The sequence below is a fragment of the Helianthus annuus genome, chromosome 9, assembly GCF_002127325.2.
Source record: "Helianthus annuus cultivar XRQ/B chromosome 9, HanXRQr2.0-SUNRISE, whole genome shotgun sequence".
NCBI lineage: Eukaryota > Viridiplantae > Streptophyta > Magnoliopsida > Asterales > Asteraceae > Helianthus > Helianthus annuus.
Genome location: NC_035441.2, coordinates 17,393,387 through 17,416,122, shown reverse-complemented (window position 1 = coordinate 17,416,122; position 22,736 = coordinate 17,393,387). Strand labels below are relative to the sequence as shown.

At 37.3% G+C, this 22,736-nt stretch overlaps 2 protein-coding genes across 3 annotated transcripts; one reads left to right on the top strand and one right to left on the bottom strand.

Moving 5' to 3' along the window:
- Positions 1-3,885: 3,885 nt before the first annotated feature.
- Positions 3,886-15,767, top strand: LOC110877249. Of its 2 annotated transcripts, none has more exons than XM_022125406.2 (4): positions 3,886-3,991; positions 13,972-14,662; positions 14,742-15,392; positions 15,484-15,766. In XM_022125406.2, exons 2-4 carry the CDS (start codon positions 14,012-14,014, stop codon positions 15,559-15,561), a joined length of 1,380 nt encoding a protein of 459 aa, XP_021981098.1. In that variant the 5' UTR covers positions 3,886-3,991; positions 13,972-14,011; the 3' UTR covers positions 15,562-15,766. The 2 variants fall into 2 exon arrangements, with proteins under 2 accessions (XP_021981098.1, XP_021981097.1); XM_022125405.2 differs by having other exon boundaries at positions 3,920-3,991; positions 13,992-14,662; positions 15,484-15,767.
- Positions 9,953-13,228, bottom strand: LOC118481663 (protein FAR-RED IMPAIRED RESPONSE 1-like). The gene is made up of 4 exons (XM_035976837.1): positions 13,154-13,228; positions 10,713-11,769; positions 10,207-10,647; positions 9,953-10,122 (listed from the first exon to the last, which is right to left on the bottom strand). The coding sequence occupies exons 1-4, from the start codon at positions 13,226-13,228 to the stop codon at positions 9,953-9,955; spliced, it is 1,743 nt and encodes a 580-aa protein (XP_035832730.1).
- Positions 15,768-22,736: the final 6,969 nt, after the last annotated feature.

Here is a 22,736-nt window from a genome sequence, read left to right as displayed (position 1 = left end):
TCGAGGAAGCACCACATCACAACCCTCATGTGTAATCAGACTAGCAAGAGTTCTAAAGTTTACCTTGACTGACTTGGCTGCCAAAACCGAATCTGCATAAGACATAGGCTTTGCATTATTATCTCCGTCGCATCGGTTCCCCTTAAACCCTGCACAAACTTCCAAGTTTTCCGGAACCCTAACGTCTGGCCGCACATTCTCCACAGGAACCTGAACAGAAGCATTCAACAGTTCATCAATAATATTAGTTTTCCTATGATCAATTTGCGGCGTCTGAACTGTACCCCTACGAGGCAACCACGTGTTTCCCTCAACGTCAATCACACGGCTGGCTAAACTCTCAAAAGAGAGTGGAGGTTTTCCGTGAACATCCTGAGGAAAAGCCCCATCTGTTTTACATTCAACCATTCAAAACCCTAAACTGAAATCACCCAGAATCTGAACTACAATCAGCCGAAACAAGGATTTACGCAGATGTATGTGTAAAACTGAATAAAACCCTAAGCCTGGACACACCTCAATGAGCGACAACAATCAGAATTGGCCGCTAATCTCGTCGATAATTAGAAACAAAAAGAAAAAAACGGAACCCTAAAGAAACGAAAACCTAATCAGATTTCAAATGTTAAGCTCCTAAGGAACGATGATGATTCCTTACCAGGGAAGAAATCAGACTCCTTAGCTGCTAATCAAGATCAATCGAGACCAGGTTTAGAGTAAATCGCCCAGGGTTTCATAAAATCTCCAAAATCGCCCAGGTTACAACTTGATGGTTGTGTTCTTCGAACTTGGAACCTTAATTTTCTCTCCTCCTATGACGAATTTGGCGATTTCATCACTTTCATCCTAACGGATTTTCGTTTAATGATTATAGGATTTGTGACCAGATTTATAATAAAAAAAATTACAATAATAAAATAAGAAAACACTACACATCTTCATTAAAAGTTGGAATTGCAAAAGTGAAATTTGGAATCACTCGTTTAAAGGTAAATAAATTATATTCAAATTATTATATTATTAAAATTTATAGAGTAAAGAGAAAAATGTTTGGATAGTCTCTGTGGTTTGCTTTATTTTCACCTTTAGTCCCTAACTTTCTAAAATTACATATATAGTCCTCAACTTTTACAATTTCGTTCCCGAATAGTCTCTGACGTGGATGGAAGTTAGTTTCTATCGTTAAGTAGGTGTGAAATGAGTATAATTATCCAACTCTCATGATTTTACCCTCTCGTATGCCTTCTCTAGATCAAGATTCATCATAAGCATGCTCTTTAATCATAATCGATTGATCTATTTCAGCATTGACAAATAAATATTCAAGAAATTATGTAAAACATATAATTATAAGTTAAGATTCACCTTTCAATTGAACCACCAGGTGCAGCAACTTTAACTTAGGTAGTTGTGGGTTTGTCTGTAGAGGAGGGAGAGGGGATGGGGGTTAGTTATGGTGGTGGTGGTATGGTGGTGAAAGGTGGATGGTGGTGGTGGTAGTGAAGGGTGAAGAAGTGGTGTGGTGGGTGGTGGGTCCCACATAAATCTTTAAATAGAAGTTATATTTATTTTAATTTTTTGGTTATTAATTTAACAGTAAGGGCATGTTAATAATTTCACACCTACTTAACATTAAAAACTAACCTCAAATCCATGTCAGGGACTATTCGAGAACGAAATTGCAAAAGTTGAGGACTATATGTGTAGTTTTAGAAAGTTAGGTATTAAAGGTGAAAATGGAGCAAAACACAGGGAGGGAGTATCCGAACATCTATACATATAATAAAAGAAACCACTTTAAGGATACTTGTCATCATATTAGGCCATGTCTTATGGATAATTATAATTTTAGTTTAATCTATTCTAATTGAATTATATTTTAAGTTTTCGTGATGTTATTTCAAGTATTTATGTTGATAAAACTTTTAAAATTTTGAAACGAGAGAAACAATTTACAAAATTCCAGATTATATGTAGACTGACAATGGTATAATATTAATTAATCTTAAAATATTGGAATCCAATTTTTATGTCCATTTTTGTAATAGTTAATATCAAGAGTAAATTACAAATTTGTTCCATGTGGTTATATTAATTTTACCCTTTTAGCTTAAAAAGGAATTTTTTAACATCTAAGTCTTCAACGTTTTTTTTTCTAACCCTTTTGGACCCCAATGTCTTTTTTTTAAATTCTTTTGGCTTCTAAAAGTAAATAGATGAGGTTAGTATTAGGGGCCAAAAGGGTTAGAAAAAAAGACGTTGAGAGCTCAGATGTTAAAATATTCATTTTTTTGCTAAAAAAGGTAAACGTGATATAACCACAGAGGCCAAAATTGTAATTTACTCTTGATATTAACTATTATATTTGAACGTTTTGTTAGTTTTGTATCAAATAGATTTTACGAAACTTAAAATAAAATTAACTAATATTATTTATCATTTCTACATTTACAAGTTTTAAATAAATGGTTAAATTTATTGAGACTTCGTTATATTTACAAATTTTAAATAAATGGTTAAATTTATTGAGACTTCGTTAACAAATTTTACTACAATATAATCTATACTATATAATAAAAGAAACCTAATTTGGGACACATGTCATTCAATGAAGGCATCAATAATTTATTGATAAAATTAAAATTTTAAATTAAAAAGATTTAAATATTATATTAGCATTTTATTTGATTGTAAATCTAAAGTCTAAAATTCGTTTTAAATCTAATCGATAATTTATGGATATAGTTTTAATTTGACCATAAAATTAGTAATCATTTAATCAATTCGTAAGAAGAAAAATCTTTTTTTTTTCCAGTTACATATTTGTATAAAAATTTCAAGTCAAAGGAAATATAATAGTTACTGTACGATTGGAATTAGTATATACAGGTTTTTTAGAAAACTATCTTTTAAAGCAGGTTTATTAGAAAAAAGGGTTAATTCTAATATTTATAAGACCATTAATAGTGGTTAACGCCCCATCCTTAGGCGTTTTGTGTCATGTGCCAGCCCAGTCAGCAATGGTGCATTATGAGGCGTTTTCTAAAATGAGTGTAATGGGGTTGTGGGCATTATGGGGCGTTATGTTTATAATAAAATTAAATAAAAAAACATCAAATATTCTCATTGGACAATGAAAAGGAAGATAAAGCTGATTGACCAACAACTTGCCCCGAAAGCGTGATTTAAAACACGTCAAAAAAAATGACCAATCACGCCCAGGGGGCAGTTTCCTTACTAATTGTGATAAAAGTAATTATTTTGTACAATTCATATTGGTTTATAGCTTTAAATACGAGCATACCTTATATTAATGTTAATGATAGCGAAGGTGAGGAAACTATATTTGTATGGTAGAAAATATAATGTTATGCCAACATTAACCGTCAGAATAATCTATTATCTGATAAAATCAGACACGTTACCTTTGAACAAGAACATGTCACAATAAATATTAGTAGTGGTATAAAATTTTAAGTTCCTATGACAAATCCTAAAACAAATAACACATCATATTATTATGAATGGCTATACAAACTTCAATATTTATTTCGTATATGGTCTGTATATTACTCTATATTAAATATACTTAGATCATATTATGAACATATTTTTTTATTTCACATTTCACATTATAATTAAAATTCACCCCGTGTATTACACGGGGCAATAATCTAGTAATCTATGAAATATTTTTATTAAAGATATATTGTTTTATTATTTAGTATATAAAATTTATTTATTCGACCCGTGTAATACACAGGTTACAACCTAGTTTTTCTCCAAAGTAAATTAGCTATATTAATTTGTAATCACATGGGACCACCAACCGTGAAAGTAGCAAATCTTTCATTGACGCTTTTAGATTTGCTCTGATATACTGTCGGTCCACTTTACTTTGTTCTTAAGTCTCTCCATTTACGTAAGCAACACAAATCCACAAAATATAAGTGAAGAACGTTCTATTTCGTCCATCCTCCTCGCTAATTCGGTAAGTTTTAAACCCGTTATTTTAGCATATACAACCTGTTGTTCGATTTGATTCATGTATTCAGTTTGTTATACTTGCATTGACTGCACCTATACTGCTTTGCTAACAAAGTTACACTTGCATTGTGTATAGTTTGCTACAATAATGCTGTTAATTTCTGTGAGTTTATGAACCTTGTTTTGTTAAATTGTCAAGTTCAGAAAGCCTCTTTTGTAGAAACAGTTACTTCTGTTAATTTGGTACAAACAATATTGTGTATTCAAGCCATTGTTTTTGTTAATGTGTTAATTATGAACAATAAACTTAATGTATTTTTATATTCTTTAAATTGTTGTAGACTTGTATCAATATGCTTCATAATTTCTGTTAGTTAAGTACGTTTGCTAACAATTGTACTCTCTTAATTTCTGTGAGTTTATGAATCTTCTTTTGTAAAATTTGAAAGTTGTATTTTGTAGAAATTGTTAATTATGTTAATCCGGTACAAACTGTATTGTGTATTCAAGCCATTGTAATGTGTTGATTATCAACTTAATGTGTTGTGTATTCTGTATACTGTTGTAGACTTGTATCAATATGCTTCAGAATTTCATTTAATTTTGTTAGTTTGCTATATATACTATTGTACTCTGTTGGTGTGTTAACTATGAAGTTAATGTATTATGTTTTTATGATCTCTTTTAATATAGTAAGTTTGTTATACTACTACTGTCATAGTTTTAAAAAAACGTTTGAGGCGCCCGTTTTGAGGCGCGCCTCGAGGCAAGACGGGAAGAAATCGTTTATGAGGCGATGCCTGTCTGGTTCATTTTATACGTATGCCTCACGGGGACCGCGGCGGTCGTATCTAGCAGAGGCATAGGTTTTGGATGATAGTGGGAGAATTAGGGTTTTATTCTTTGAAGATGACGGCTGTATCAACAATTGATGCTTACCTGGTGTTGCGCTGAAGAAGAAACACAGCAGATGGATGTGTGGTGGATGATCTAGAAGAAACAAGGCATATGGAGATCACGCTGTAGTAACTATTAGGATTTCTTATGGCAGATTAGGTTTTTGGATGTAAAATACACATCCATGTGAGTATTTATAAAAGTGAGCTTTTCTTGAAACTTGGGCTCATTTATAAAACTTGGGCTTATTCCTAAAAATCAGAAAATTTTGACTTAGCCTAATGAATTCTTAAGGTATTCATTTGATATTTGAAGTATTATTTTATTTTTTATAAGATATATAATTTTTAATTCTGCCTCGAGCTTATGCCTCGGTTCGTATCGAGGCTTACGCCTCGTGAGGCGAAGGGAAAACGCCTTGAAACTCGATTCCTTTTGGCTGGATCTATTTGGACACCCTCTGCGCCTATTTTCACACTTTTTGTGCCCTAGACGCCTCGTATAGCTCTATACGAGGCGTATATGCACTGAATTCAAGGTGGTGTCAGAGGGTGTCAGGTACGACGATTAAGGAACCCTATACGAAGGGTACAGCCCTATACGAGGCGTCTAAACTTGGTTTGTTTTTTTTGGCTGAAATGAGGGGTGTTTTGGTGGGTTTTGGTATGGTTTTTTTGGATAGTTTTGAAGATGTGTTTATTTGTTGAAAATTTTTATGGTTTTAAAAAAAGTTTTTTTTTACACTATAAAAAGTTTTTGTTTTTTAAAAATCAACTATTTTAAAAATCGGATCTTTAAATATATTATATCGATTAAATATTATATTGTTTTTAACATTTTGCTTTTTTAAATATTATTCTTTCGATTAACATTTTATCTCTTTCAAATATTGTTTCCGTATTATATTCAAGGGATATATTGTTTCCGTATTATATTCAAAACATATTTTGTTTCCGTATTATATAAATTTAAGACAACAATCATTATGTAACCGAATAACTGAAAACAAACATAAATATGACATATATAAGATAACTTTTTACATCCATAACAAAAATATATAAGATAAGTTTGTACATCCATAATAAAAATAAAAACAACAACAGGTCTATGCATCCAAATCCGAATCCGAATCCTGATGCTGCTGCTGCGGCTGGTGCTGCTGATGTGGTGCTCGAACCGGTGGAAGCGGTATCGAGGGTAATCCCTCTCTCTCTCTCGTCTATCCTGCTCCGCCCGTACCAGCCAACCTACCAAATCGTTGAGCCTGTCAGGCTCGGCTCGTACATCCGGATGTAGCGCAGCTCCGGGGGCATGACCTGGAATAATGTGTCGTGGAAACTGAGGTGCCCCGGCAGGTGGCGGTGGTTGTGGCACCGCTGCACCGTCTACATCCTCCGGAGGGTCCTCCACGGGCACTGCATCAGCAGGATCTGCAGGAGGATGAACCGGCTCGAAATGCTCTGGTAGGGCCTCCTCTGTCCATACGCCCCCCTCGCGGTTTTTAAACCGCGGGCCAACGGCGAACCTCTTGATTACCTTCATCCCCCACAGCGTCTGAAAACCCATCCGCATCGGCATGACTGGCGGCGTCCGTAGATGTGGGTCCTGGTGTGGTACGAGGCCCAATGAACGGGCAATGACGGTCACGTACGCCCCGCCATACAAAAATCCGCGCTCCTGCCGGTGATGGGCGGAGGCGTAGTACTGGGCTAGACCGTGTGCTAGCGCGCACGGCCTCCTATACAACAAACAATAAAGGAAAAAAAGATCTGTGGTCGTACACCACTCACGGCTGTAGCCGCGCGCTGAAATAGAAGCAGCGAGCAAATGGTGCAGATACCTGCATATAGTGTTAGCGAAATACAAAAAACAAAGATTAATAAACAGTGCATATAATCACAATAATTGCCATAATAAACGTATATACCTGTACAGTGGGTCCCTAACAAACGACACCCTCCCCTTCGACTTCTCGTGCTCCCAATGATCCGCCCCCGCAATCACCTGCCAAAACCCTACAAGAGTGGGTTTTTCAACCACCACTAGCCCCGTTGTGTAAATCTCAGTCTCGATCTCCTCCTGCATGTATAAACCACAATGCACCGCAAACTCTACTAGCGTCATCGAACGCATAACGCCAGCAAGCCTGAAAGAAACCTCAGGCGGAGGAGTAGCACCTGGGTGCGGGAGCGGCACTGGGACCCAGGAGGGTAAAATGTGAATGACGAAAGGAACTCGACCAGCAGCTCCCTGTAGGTCGGCGTGTGCGCCAAATCAAAAAGACGATGCCACGGCGAATCGACAGGTATAAACCGATGCACTCTCGACGTCTCAGCAATCCCGTCCATCGCATCCCAGTCGATCGCTGCATGCGATCCAATGTACATCCTCCTAAGCTCCTGGCAATGACGGTCGGCCTCGGTGCCGTCGGGAAACTCTAGATATGGATGCATGCGTATCCACAGGCGGTCGCCGTCTCCGTCGTGGACCCTGCTGAACCGGCTCTACGTGAATGTCATCGCCCGGAATCAGATCGTCCTCCATAATCAGTCTGCAAATAAATACCGTATAAGTATAAAAACAATAATAAATAAACAAATAAGTAAATAATTAATTAATTAAATGAATAATAGTAATAATAACATTAATAATAATAATAATATTTAATAACAATAATAATAATGTTTATAATAATAATAATTAATACATAATAATAATAATAACAATAAATAATAATAATAATAATAATAATAATAATAATATTTATAATATAATAATTAATAAACAATAATAACAATAATAATAATAATAATATAATAATTAATAAATAATAATAATAACAATAATAATAATAATAATATTTATAATATAATAATTAATAAACAATAATAATAATAATAACAATAATAATAATAACAATAATAACAAAAATAATAATAATAACAATAATAATAACATTACAAAAAAAAAAAATCAGAGCCTCGTATAGCTCTCGTATAGGGCTATACTTGGCGTCCTGTTCTACTGGTTCATCTTCAACATTATAGTCAAACCCCCAAAACCCAACAAGAATGAAATTTCAGGGCAAACCTACGGTCTAAAGGCAAAAACGAGGCAAAAAATACTTAACTACGGGATGAAATACGTACCGGTGATGCTTCAAATCTTCAAAAATACGGTCGAAATACGTAATCAGTGTCGTCTAGCCCCCCCAGACTTATACGAAACATAGACGACTCACATAGAGCTATACGACACGTCTATACTTTTTGTTAAATGACTATTTTGCCCCTGTATAGCCCCCAGTATAGGCATTTTTCAGGGGCAAAATGGTAATTAACCAAACCAAAAAGATATTTCTGGAGTGGTTAATTACCATTTTGCCCCTGAATAATGCCTATACTGGGGGCTATACAGGGGCAAAATGGTCATTTAATAAAACGTTTTTAATAATTAAAAAAGGAAAAGGTGTTAAAGTTGCCGCCTCAGTTGTACTTCTCGTACAGACCTGTACGTGTCGTCTAGGTTTCTAAATTACCTTTGAGCCCCTGTTAAAGGGCTATACTGGGGACTTTCAGGGGTAAAATAGTAATTAACATAAAATATTTTCAAAATTCAAATTTAAAGTAAAAGAATTGTTACCGCTCAAATAGACGACCCGTACAGGTCTATACGAAGCGTCCATTTTCAAAAAATTCAAATTTTGAAATTCAGATATTCAAAATTTAAATTTTCAAAAACCCGCTCAAATAGACTACTCGTATAGCTCTATACGAGGCGTCTGGTTTAAGTAAAATTACTTTTTAGCCCCTGAAATAAGCCTAGATTGGGGGCACATCAGGGGCTAAATGGTCTTTTGGTCAACCATATACGAGTCGTATACTTGTATTTTTTTTATTAAAATTTTATTAACCTGTTTTAATGAATTCTAATTATAGAATAATGATAGAAATTATAATAAAAATTATAGAATTTGTAGAAAATTATAGAAAAATACTATTAATTACAAAAAAGATACTATTAATTACAAAAAAATACTATTAATTACAAAAAAAATACTATTAATTACAAAAAAATACTATTATTACAAAAATCATTCTTCCGTATAACTATCTATGTAATTAAGACTGGGGTTTGATCTTGGCCGAGGATTCTTTATCGATGTATACCATTCTAGACGTGGCAAGTACATATCTTCCCATTGTTCTGTATGGGGTCTTCGGTGGGTCAACCATAGCCCGTGTGCTGGTGGCATAGGATAATCCCCTTCCAGCTTAACATGTATGAAGTGGTTCTCGTTAACATGTGTAAGCGTTATGAATAATGGTTGTTGATTAGCCTGAGGACTTAGTATTGGGAAGTAAGTGGAACTCGCACCCCGATACCGTACGTTTGTGCAATAAGAAGTCCTGCAAAGGGGAAGTCCATCCAGTGATTCTCCCCACAACCGGCCACTGAATCCCAAATTAGGCCCTGACGATGCGTGTAAAAATAACCTTCAGCCCATGCTTCAAATATTGGGAACCAGATCGATTCGTTCTGATCCATTTCTTGGACAAGGTCCCTTCGAATAAGCCCCCATGAACTGTGATCCATCCCTAAGCCCACAGCCACAGACCGAAACCCACAATGACCGTCCGGCATCACATCTCGTATGCACGAGACGTACAGATGGAACACTGGCGGAATGGCAGACTTAAACCGTTCGATGATTCCCACGTACTCGTCCCCAATGATTAAAGGAAAACCGTGATCATCTCGTGTCTCTTTCTTCTTAGAACTCTTTGAACGACTTAGGCTCACTTTGGGTTTTTGGGACCTTATAACCGACTGTTGTGAGGCCTGAGACGGAACGTACGAGCTGTGGTGAGGTTTATCGTACTTACTTTGTCGTGAACCTTCAAAGCACGTGTTTGCATCACCGAAGGAGCTTCTCCTCAATTCTTCATCTATACGAGAGGCCTCGTCCAACCTTTCTTGTACCTGCTTTGTTGTTGGTCGGCCACGAGTATTTTGTTGGACAACCGGTGGTGTCTTGGTAGATTTCATTGGAGTCAACACCGCTTTAATCTTTGAAAGCAGGCTTTTTTGCTGAGTTGGGGGGGTGCGACTGTAATTGTTGTCTAACAACATCTAGCTCTTCGACCACGTCAACGGAGTCGTCTATCAATTTACAACTTTGGAAGTTAAGTTTCCGCCAGAAGACGTCTATGTCTTCGAGTTGAATCGGACGCTCTGCACGGTTAAAAACAATATTGTTTAAGTAAAATGAAAAAAGGAAATATATCACACAAGTGTTGTACGTTTAACAATTATTACCTTCACACATGTACTTTTCTATCCTACAAGCACAGGGCAACCCACAGCTGTGCCACATTTGGCAACCACATGATGAACTAAAGCGCTCCAAGACATCTAGCTTCCTAATTGCCTCTCCATGCAACAAGTCAAGGGCTGTATGGGATACTTTTCCATGTAGGTGTTGAAACATCGGGTGTTTGTGGTGTTTCATTGTTTTTTCGATGCTTTCTCGAAAAGTCTTCCTTATTTCACCGAACTGTGTCTCAACTATATCCCGGACACAACCAACTACACGGTCTAGCGAGCTCCTATCTAGGACGTATCTCTTTAAGTTGGCGTGTTGGCTCTCAACTCTGTTTGTAGTACGATTACCAAAGTTGCGCCTCTTATCAGTCCACGCAAAGACAAACATCTCCTTATAGTCTTTTAGCCAGTTATCGTACACGTATTTGAAGACTCCTAAAAAGTAAAAATAATCTAATAAAATTTGCATAGGTGAGTCGTATGTTATTAGAAAAACTTACTAGAACGTTTGCACTCCACAAGTCGCTTTCGCATGTTGCGCAAGTGGTAGTCGTAGATGGGTATGGATGGAGACTCAATCAATGACCCCCAGAATGACAAAAATTTCTTCCAGTCTTCGTCTGTGAAGGCACCCTTGCAGTGCTTCATAACATTTTGTTGTATGTGCCACCTGCAAAGAAGCCTGGAGGCGTCTGGAAATACTTTAGCACACGCGCCCATAAGGGCTAGGTCTCTATCCGTTAAAATCACACGTGGCTCCATACATTCATCCAACATTGACTTAACCCTCTCAAGCACCCACACAAAGTTATCACCCCATTTTTTACTAACAACGGCATGCGCGATAATAAACGGTTTGTTGGTAGGCGTCATACCAACAATCTGGATAAAGGGCATATTGTATATGTTTGTCTTGTACGTCGCATCGATCATCATGACGTGGGGGAATGCACGCCACATGACTCTCGAGTCCCGATGAAGAAAGAAGATCTCTGTTACGATCTCTATTCCGGGTTCTTCCCGTGTCTCGTAAATAAAGTCGTTGTTTATCAGCACATTTTCTAGTGACTGCATGGGAGTCAATCCATGTCTTTGTTCGGCTCTAATCTTCGCTACAACGTTTTGAACGTCTTTCTGAACATGAAACCTGTCGGGGTCCTGCTTCCTTATCGTTTGAAATATTTTGCGCGGCTCCATGTTTTGAGCTATCAGCTGCTCGATCAGTTTCATTTCGCTTGGAGTAAACCTTCGCACAAACGCGTGGGCCGACAGGTCCTCACAAAGTTCGTGGTTATGTTCAATTGTTCCGTCTTTTATCTCCCAGGTTTCATACGGGTGGTTTCGGACAGCCAGCAGGTAAAACGGGCAACCGGTTTTTTTGCTTCCAGCTTTTCTAAGTGTTGCTGTACTCTTGTGCTCACCACCACGATCACATTCAAGCCATACCCTCCCGGTTCTTCCCCCGATTTTCTTTGATCGACGGGTGACATTAACGAAACCATCCGCGTTTGCTATTTCTTGTATCCGTTTCTTTAGTTCATCTAAGGAGTTGAAAACCTGTAACATAGACAATATTAATAATAATAATAATAATAATAATAATAATAATAATAATAATATAATAATATAATAATAATAATAATAATAATAATAATAATAATAATAATAATAATAATAATAATAATAATAATAATAAAATAATAATAATAAGGAAAATTGGTTTTTAATAAACCAACTTTTGTCCCGTTGGTAAATAATAATCTTACCTACGTAATTGGTATACAATAATCCTACCTATCAACATGTTGGTACTCAATGAACTTCCGTTAATATTTTTTTAACTGAAGTTAGTTTTTAAGTTTTATTTATTACACAAACAGTCCCTGTAGTTGTAATTTACTAGTTTTAACTATTTTAAAACTAGTAAATTACAGTCACTTGAGGTTTTTTTCTTTTATAAAATAGTTAAAACTAGTAAATTACAACTACAGGGACTGTTTGTGTAACAAATAAAACTTAAAAACTAACTTCAGTTAAAAAAAATTAACGGAAGTTCATTGAGTACCAACATGTTGATAGGTAGGATTATTGTATACCAATTACGTAGGTAAAATTATTATTTACCAACGGGACAAAGGTTGGTTTATTAAAAACTAATTTTCCTAATAATAATAATAAAATTGTAATTTATACCGTCTTTTATAAGTACGGACTGTCCAGAATGGGAGGTGCTTCACCACCATATCTACCATATCCACCATAACCACCATATCCTCCAACGTCCGAATTGTTTTGATGAACGTAAGGAGTGCCCAGGGAAATGAATTGCTGATGATCACCGTCTCCTCCGTATCCACCGTATCCCCCGTATCCACCGTATCCACCATATCCACTGTCTCCTCCGTATCCACGGTCTCCTCCGTATCCACGGTCTCCTCCGTATCCACGGTCTCCTCCGTATCCACGGTCTCCTCCGTATCCACCATCTCCTCCGTATCCACCGTCTCCTCCGTATCCACGGTCTCCTCCGTATCCACGGTCTCCTCCGTATCCACCGTCTCCTCCGTATCCACCGTCTCCTCGGTATCCACCGTCTCCTCCGTATCCACCGTCTCCTCCGTATCCACCGTCTCCTCCGTATCCACCATCTCCTCCGTATCCACCGTCTCCTCCGTATCCACCGTTTCCTCCGTATCCACCGTTTCCTCCGTATCCACTAGCATGGTATGAGTCATCTACAGGGGCTGTTTCATCAACAGGAGGATGCTTGTTCAAATCTAGAAACGGGCTGTTTTGTTTTCCTTGTATACTAGACACAACCTCCTCTTGCTCATTAGAATCGGGAACGCCAGGCTCCTCCAAAATAGACAACCGTATCATCATTAGTAAATAATAAACTAAAACAACAAGTAATTAAAACATTTAAGCTAATAACTGTTACCGGAACGCTTTCGTGCCCCCACTTTTCGCTAGAATACTGCCCGAAGATATAGTTGCTGTCCCAATATGATGACATTTCAACACTCCGGGATGATAAGAACGCAAATACAAACAACAAGAGTCTTTCGAATAAATACAAGAAGAAACAGAATGTGTGAATGTGAGTGTTTGTTGAATGCTCGGGTGTGGACCAAGAATGCACTGCAGGTTGCATTTTATGTGAGCTAAAGATGCCTCGTATAGCTCTTTACTCCCCGTATGCCTTTAAGTCATGTCAGATATAGTCTCATCATAGTCAAATCAGTAAGCCCAAGACGCCTCGTATAGGTCTATACGAGGCGTCTAAGTACCCTCGTATTGACCCCTCGTACATGGCTAGACTCCCCGTCTGATGTGACTGATGTGACGTTGTACGAGGTGCAGAAGCTGGTCGGGAAAAGCAACCCTATACGCCTCGTATAGGGCTATACGAGGCGTCTAGAAGGGTGTGGAAATAGGGAATAAGGTGTGTGAATATGTAGACCCTTCCTTTTTTAAACTTGACTACTGTTAGTTTCCACTAGATTATGAATCTTCTTTTGTAAAAGTTTCAGATTCGAAAACATCAAATAGTTAATTTTGTTATGTTGGTACAAACACTATTGTGTATTGAAGCTATTGTATTCTGATAATGTATTGTTTATGAGCTTATTGTATCTTGTACTCTTTTAATTTTTGTAGACTTGTATCTATATGCTTCATAATTTTGGTTGCTTGTTTAGTGATTAACTAGAAGGTGATTCAGTTATGTGTTTAATATTTTGTAAAACATTGATTCAGTACCATCGTCATCAGGACAGCTCCGATCTAAGCTAGTATTATGGCTGACACCACGGCAAAGGAAGCTAAAATCTCGATAAAAGTAATAATAGACAAAGTGAATAGGAGAGTGGTGTATGCTGAAGCTGACCACACATTTGTTGACATTCTATTCTGCTTCATGACACTACCATTGGGAACAATTGTCAGGCTCTTAGGGAAACTTGATGATAAAAAGTATGAGGGTTTTGGGAGCTTGAAAAATGTGTACCAGAGTCTGGAGGATTTTCCCGAGTGTTACCTATCGACAGAAGAATGCAAACACATGCTTCTTAACCCAAGAAGTCTGTCAATTGATCACTGCAGAAATCTTAAACTGCAAATAGATGACACAGAGCCCTTGAAATACTTTAAATGTGCTGCATGTGCCGATTACTCTTCCTATCAACCAATATTCAGCACTTGTACCAAAGCTAAATGCCCGAAATGTGGCAAGTTGATGACTTCGGAAGTAACTGGATCAATCCAGCAGGCCAAAGTTTGTGTTAGTGGTGGTGGTGTGTTTGTTTCCGATATTGTTACTTTTATTGTAACCGACGATCTTTGTGTGATGCCTTATACTTCTGCAAGTAGCATTCAGTTGGTGACACGTCTTGGAATTAGTGACAAGAGCTGTTTAGAGGAAATCAAATTAGATATGGGCTGTGAGGAGGTAAGTTTGTGTTAGTGGTGGTGGCATTTTGTTTCTTCTTGGTAATAAAATAACTAATTTGCTTTTTTTTTTTTTTCAGATTCTTCATCTTTTAAAGATGGCACTATCACTCGATTCTGTGTTCACATATTTAGTTTTCCATAGGGTTGAACCGATCCGAGATATACTTATTCCTGGCCAAAGCGGTACTCTTGATCAAATTGATTTAACGGAAAAAGAAGAATCATCGAGTTCAAAGATTCATCTAGAAGTAACCTTGCAAAATTCAACTGGTAAGCTTCTATTTGCAGAAGCCCAAGAAGATTTTATTGATTTTCTCTTCGGGTTTTTATCAATTCCTTTAGGAACGGTGGTTGGGGAACTGATGAAAGGGGTTTCTTCGCTAACTTGTATGGATAATATTTTCAAGAGTATATCAAACATGAGTGTAGGAAGATACCTTAAGTCACAAGAAATAAAGGATATGCTACTTAAAGCTCATATCGGTCAGCAGTATTCTTCAAAACACCAGGTTTTTCGGTTGGAAGGCATCCCATTACTATGGAGTTCTAAGTATCATAAAGATCCGAGGATAGACAGGGGACTACTAAAACAATCTGGAATGTTTATTGTGACAAATGATTTGATCATAACCCCATCCTCGTCATATTCAACTTTGAATACTCTAAACGATTTGAAAGTCTCGTTTTTTGATATTAAGAGAGAGGAGATTAGCATTGGCTTAACTGAGGTATATTTATACCCTACATTTCTTTGTAAATCGATTTCAAAATTTTATGTTTGTTTTGTGTTAATTTTTTTATGATCACTTTTCTTTGCAGGGCTTAAAAATTTTAAAAGCTTCGCTTAAATCTCACTCGACTCTGACTGATAGCCTTGAGCATCTACTAAAAATGTGAAGAATGGAATTTTCATGTGTTGTGTGGGGTTTTTTTTTTTTTTTTTTTTTTTTTTTTTTTTTTTGTTACAATGCGTTCTTTGTTTTCCCATAACATTATCTGTTAAACTTGGCTGTTAAATTGATGCGGGCCCAAGTGTGCAGGAACGGGCTATTTTGTATTTGGAGGCCTAAAATCGCGTAACAAAAGGGGATTCACTAAAATGGCTCTAACTTGGGCTACGGGGGTCCGTTTGGGACGTGCGACCAGGCGGTTTGGGTCATCGTCCGGGCCAAAAAACGCTTATTTCTATTACTTATTTGCATTTTTATGTTTTTTGAACTATTTTGGGCTTTTTGTTTTAGGCCGTGTGTTTGGCCCGTTATCTTTTTTAGGCCCATTTCGAATTTCTATTCTTATTTATATGTCCCTTTAGTAATTGAATCAATCAGAATTGAATTTTGAGAAAACAGTTTTTTTCACTTCAAATTTCGTGGCCTTTGGGGTTACAATTTGGGGGTTGGGGAAGAACTACACGGGCATTCGTAGAATCAACGTGTAATCTTCATTTATCCGATTCACGCGCTACATCATAAATATACTTAGAACATATTATATTCATATTTGTTTGGTATTGCATATGTTCAAAAAACCATGGCACAAATCATAAGCACTTCGATGGCTGAATTGGTTGGTGGAACAAAGCGATTCGAATATCCAGCCACCTACCGTTCTACCATTCATGGCAGCAAATCATAAAAACAGATATGGTTAATGGTTTGACTCCATGCAGTGTTCTCTTATGAAGTGCGAATTTGAAGACCAAAGGGTAGATCACAGCAAATCAGTGGTCGCCGGAGTCTTGATCCTCATGCAACGTTCATGCTTCGGAGTTGACTAGAGAGTGTTGACGATAGTTGATCTCATTTGCGTTTTATTGAACTTGTCAACTAGCCTGATGACGTGGGTAGCTCAAGCTTAATAAAATGACTAGAATGCAATACAGCTTAAAGGGTTGAAAGGTAAAAGGGTTCGGAATTGACAAACTGTTGTGAATAGCAAAAAGTGTGAGATAGTGACTAGTCACATCACACTTTTCGTGTGAACTCCCCCACTCAGCCGCAAAAGGGGCATGTGGGAAGATACATCCTTTTACCCGCAGGTCCGAAGCCTTTAACCTACCAAAAAGGGCAAGCCCTCCACTGCAGCCATGGATAACTAGTCAACAGTTTCTTTTTATAGCCAACCCTTTATCTATAAATGACAACACCTTGTCATTCAGCTGGCCACTCCTAAAATCTCACTTCTCCTCTCTAGAACTTGCTCCTTGCATGTTCTATTCTTCACTCACTTCAATACAATCACATTGCATACAAACATTCTGAGTTGAATATTCTTCAATCCAGAATTCAAAGCAAGCAATAACAAAGTGATCCAATCTTACGTATTGCATACGTGTGGGGACTCCACGACCTGCGTTAGGCAACCCGAAACCCTTGAACCCTTTTGCCTAACCAGTCCAGTCACTATCCTTGGTCTTGTATTTGTTGTAGCAACAAGTTGGCGCCCACCGTGGGACTACGCCGCTAAATTTATCATAAAAGACCAGGATTGTAGCTCTAACTTCATCAAGTTCATCATGTCTGAAAGCCAGTCTCCTGGTGAGGTGAATCAAGTACCTCGTACTTCAACACCTAATGCTGGCCAATAACCACCATTTACATCTACACAGTTTTCAACTGCGGGAAGCACTCCAACGGTAACCATTTTCCTAGAGTTCTACTCTTTTCAGACACCAACCCCTTCTCGCTCAGGAGTTCATTCTCCCCAAATCGGTGCTACAAATACACAAGAACGCATCGATTTGACACCCGTAGGGGTAGCAACAAACTTCTTACATTTGAGATCTCTTCTCAACCAATATGTTAGCCGGGAAAGAGAAAAGGGAGTAAGAATAAGGCTGGACTATGATGAGCCTGAACCTTCATTGTCACCAGGACCACCCCTACCTCTTTTTAGTCGCTCACAACCCGCTACATCCCGATTTGATGTTGGTCCTAGTTACCTTCCACCTAACCCAAGCCCTTATGTTGTTGGAAGACCAGATCCGATTGCTTTCCCCTTGTTAACCTCCCAACCAATTGCTACTGGTACACCAATGGGGCATGAAACAACTCTTGACCAATTTCAGCAGTCACCAGCTTTAAGCCTTCCACTTCCCGTGTCCACAACATGGGAACATGCTTTAGATGTTCTCCATATGGCTTGAAATGTAGCCATGAGTGCTCCCATGGGAATGAACTACATGACTACACCTGAAAGCCTTCAAGGCCTTAACTTGATGTCGCGATGATAGCTCAAATGATGGCACACTTTCCTTGGCAATAATTCATCAACCAAGTGTTCATCACCCACCAAGGAAACACAAACAATAATCCGGCCTCAAAAGTAGAAGAAGATCTTGCCAAACCTTACAAGCCTAGCAACTTGTCTTATTTCTCCCAACAAATTGCTGATTATGATTTTCATACCCGGATTAAGATGCCATCTCACATAAGAACCTATGATGGAACTGAAGATCCTGAAGACCACCTCCAAATCTTTACCGGGGCAGAAGAATTGAAAAATGGTCTAATGTCGAATGATGTCTCATGTTCATGCAAACCCTTGTAGGGTCTACCAGGATATGGTTCAATGACCTTCCTAAAAGAAGCATTTGAACCTTTGACAATCTAAGCAAAGGTTTTCTAGCCAACTTTTCACAAAAATAGAGGTATGTTAAGGATGCTACAATGATCTTCTAGATAAAACAACGACGTGATGAAAGCCTTAGGGATTTCATTGAAAGATAAAAGAAGGAAGGGTTGACCTACATAGGTGCTGATGAAAAAATGAATGTGGCAGGGTTCATGAATGGCATCATGTAACACCTCATAAAATCGTGTCCATTGATGTGTTAACACGTGTAATGAACCCTAATAAGTCAAACGTTGACTGTGAGGGACTAATTTCGTCAAAAACAAAAACCATGAATATAGAAAGACTGAAAGTGTCAACATGCTTAAACTAAGCCTCTGAGTGACCTTATACGGTGTCCGTATTCTCAAACGAGCCACTTATTGGGCGAAAGGAGCCGTTTGTGTAATTATGTGAAAGTTTGCGCGTTAAAGGGTTAAAAGTGTCAACATGTTAATTCTTACCTCTGAGTGACCTTTTAACAAATCAAGAGCTTCAAAAGCGTCAACAAGTGAAACTACGCTTTCGAGTGACCTTTAAGAGAACCAGAAACTCCGTAATGCTCGGTCACGTTCAAGGGAATCCCTATATGGGCTATGCAAGACTTTGATATCAATAAATGATATTACGCACAACTTTGTGCAATAAAAGGACTAAAAGCGTCAAAATTGCGAAAGTATGCATATTCGCGCATATTCTACGTTCTGACCATATCCGCACATCCATAAATTTTTGTAATTATTAAAATATTATATTTTAGTGATGGGAATGCAAAAATATCATCCATCGCGAAATCTGGATTGTTTTCGTTTCCGTTCGAACTGACGTCGTAATTAAGCTAAAAACGCAACCGTACGACCGAACGAAGTGACATGCATAACATGTTTGAGCATGGTTCAAGTTAAATATACTTTAACATCCTTATGGAGCTTAAAAATGGGGTTCACGGATGTTAGACGTGCCAAAACTCAACTAGACGCGTTCAGGGACCAAACCTGCCAACTGATGAAACTTTGAGTATACACTGGACCATACGGTCCATATGCAGGTGTCAGATACAAATTTTTGCTTGGTCTCCACTCTAATCCATTCTTAACCAATCAAAACAGAATCCTTGGGCCTCAAGACAATTGTAATAGTTGTCCCAACACCTGTAATGATCTTGTAAACCCTGCTAACACTTGTCTTGATCTAATTCACTCTCAAAACCTATAAATAGGATGTGTTCATCCATTCATTCTTGCACCTCCTCTCATTCTTTCCTATATCCCTCAATTCTGGAACTTCCTAATCTGATTGGGAACTTATTCTTAGTAGAAAAGATAGCTAGGACCCTTTGTAAGTGTATTAGCCCTCTCTATAGTTCAGTTTTATATTTTAAAAACCGAAAAGTCAATTTATCGTAAATTAACTTTGAATTTCGGTTTAAACTCAATTGGTCCAGCCGCGGTTCGAGTTGAATGTGGGTGTGTGACCATAGTTAGGTAGGTGATTAACCCTTAAAAGGGCACCTCCTAATGTGTTCGTTTGCTTAGTTAAATAAATTATTTTAAGCATTCAAAGCTGATTTCATAAATTAAATAAATTATTTTAAGCATTCAAAACTGATCAAAATCTCAAATTTCCATAAAACACCTTAATTATCGTCAATTAGCGATTTTTACGCTATTTAGGTGCATAGTATGGTTTTAAACCATAATTAACACCTATGACTTGTTACCTACTGAATTTTTAAACAAATTCTAATATTATTACAGTAAGTATAAGTCATGAACTCAGACTTCCAAAAATGTCCTTAAAAGCATATGTGAAATGACCAAAATGCCTTTTCAGGGCATAGTTTGGCAATAAAGGTTAAACCTCACATATGTATGATATCTTACTGATGTAATGTGATAAAATAAATATTTTTAATGAATGTTTTAGACCAGTACCTCAGTTTGCTTTAAAATCTCTTTTATAAAAGGTAAAATGACCAAAATGCCCCTACGGGACTTAATTTGGTTTTAAATACTTTTTGGACATATATGTTAACATCCTACTGATGTATTAACACATTTTAAGCATAATAACATATGGGACTTGTATATGGTTCATTTGGTTGCTCGTTATGCATTTACACATTCGGATCGGTTTATGTAACTAGTTTAGGTAAGTTTGTCGTAACGCATTTAACCTTATCGTTTTTACTTCAAAATCCAGAATGTACTTAGTTTACCCATATTATGCAAGTCTTCATACTTGTTGGGTCTAAATAACATTATATTCCAGTCATCGCTTAGTCTAGCGTATCGTATCGCATCGTTTTAGATATTTTAAGCTAGTCGGTCTAAGTCTACGACTTAAATAAGACTGTTAGCATTCTGAATTGGTTATATATTACCATCACTCCAGACTAGAGCCACCCGGTAAAAGCTACCTGCATTTAGTTAGAATGGATACGACTGAGTTATTTTGCTGTGAATGAAGTATTAGCTCAGGTAGATACTTTTAACTTATTTTCCCTTATACGGGCTTGGGATATGGTAATATAATAATACCAATTCGTCAGGTATGAAATCATTTAATCGGATCGTGATTAATAAGTTTACATAACCCGTTTTAATATGTCTTGTTTGATAACATAAGCATTTGAGGGTTAATTCGACCGTGTCCTAGAATCCTCGGCTCATTTCATTTGAAAATGGCCACGACCTATGCACGGGGTGTAGGCATACACCTGACAGATGCAAATGCTAAAATATAAACCCACATGTTGGAGATAACTCCTTTGTGGGTTCTATAAGTGGTGAGTCGGTTAATCATGACCGGCTTCCAACCGGCCCCAATTGTATGACAAACATGTAAATCTGTATGCAAGATTATCTTTAAATAATTGTCCCAAGTTGTAAATGGTTTGTGCCTTGAGCACTTAAATTAATTTTCATAAACTCTTTTCAAAAGAGTCAGTTAATTGTATTTACCAGTGAAAACTGACGTATTTTCCAAAGACTAAGTGGCAGGTGCTACTCGTAATAGGCTGGGAGATTGCTTAATGTCAAAATAGAGGATCTTGCAAATCCTTAAAGATGCCTTAAAGTCTGTTAAACTTCAATCTATACATTCTGTAAAGATCCACCTGTGGATTTGATATTACAAGTTCGTCTATAATAAATACTTTGATATTTTCAGACATTTGAGTTTGTAATAATATTTTATATTCCAAGACTTCCGCTATGCTATTCTGTGTATGTTTGACTATGATGATATCAACTACGTCATGATACTCCCCACCGGGCCCACCGGTAATATGTGGAAATATCAGGGTGTGACAAGTTGGTAACAGAGCCAACATTGAGTGAATTAAACACTAGTCTTTTGTGTTTAATCTCAATGACACAGTAGCATATTCCTTAGACCTTCTGAGTCTAGATTTAACATAGGAATGCTCTCATCCCTATTAAGTAAACATTGTTTTCGATTTTATGTATTTTGAATAAGTCGCCAAGCAAGGAAGCCGTTGATGGAAATTCTCCTTATCTGAAGCCAAGGAATGCCAAGCTTCGTAAAACGGCTAGGATAAGCGTGCGATCGGTTTGGAGGAAGACCTTTATGAATTCATTCCCAAAACCAAACCCATTTGAATTGCAATCAGACTTCAGAGTCCATACCGGAGGTCCCTGAGGCATAAATTTTAAAATCTGTGCCAGTGGAGTCCATATCAGGTGGTCCTTGAGGCTCCCGTTTTGAAAATAATGCTAGTGAATGCTGATGATCCTTATTTCTTACCTCTAAGTTTTTGAAATCCCAGACTTGGATTATATCAGTCAAAACCCAATCCGTGATCCATATCATTCCTTAACCATTGAATCCTTAAATTTTACTTCTATAACGGATCCTGATTGGAATACTTACCTTATTCACTGAGGTCTTCAAAGTCCCCTGGCGAACATAATAATTCACTATAGTCCTTTCAAGGACATATTATTTCATCATCGTCCCTTCATGGACATAGTATATCATAATAGTCCCAATGCGGACATCTGTACATCAAAGCCCTTTTTCGCGTACGTTGTACCAATATAGTCCTTTTATGGACATGTTATTTCATCAAAATCCCTTTAGGGATATGCTATTTTGAAATAGTCCCTTTGAGAACATGATATTTCATTATAACCCTTATATGGACTTATAATATTTATAGTCCTTATACAGACTTATATTTTTCCTCTTAGTCCTCTGTGGACAAATATATTACTAAAAGTCCTGATTAAGGCACTATGGTAAATTCCTAATAACTTAGGAAAGTTTCGAAAATTTTATGTAGGTATTCATTTCGTCCTTTATCCAACGATAGTTCTGAATTTTACTCGAACTTTATCGATCGGCCGAAAGTTTTCAAAAGATCCTCTTAATGGTATAGCCTAGCCTATATGTCTATGAACATGGCTATGATGGTAAAACCCTCTTAAGATAATTAA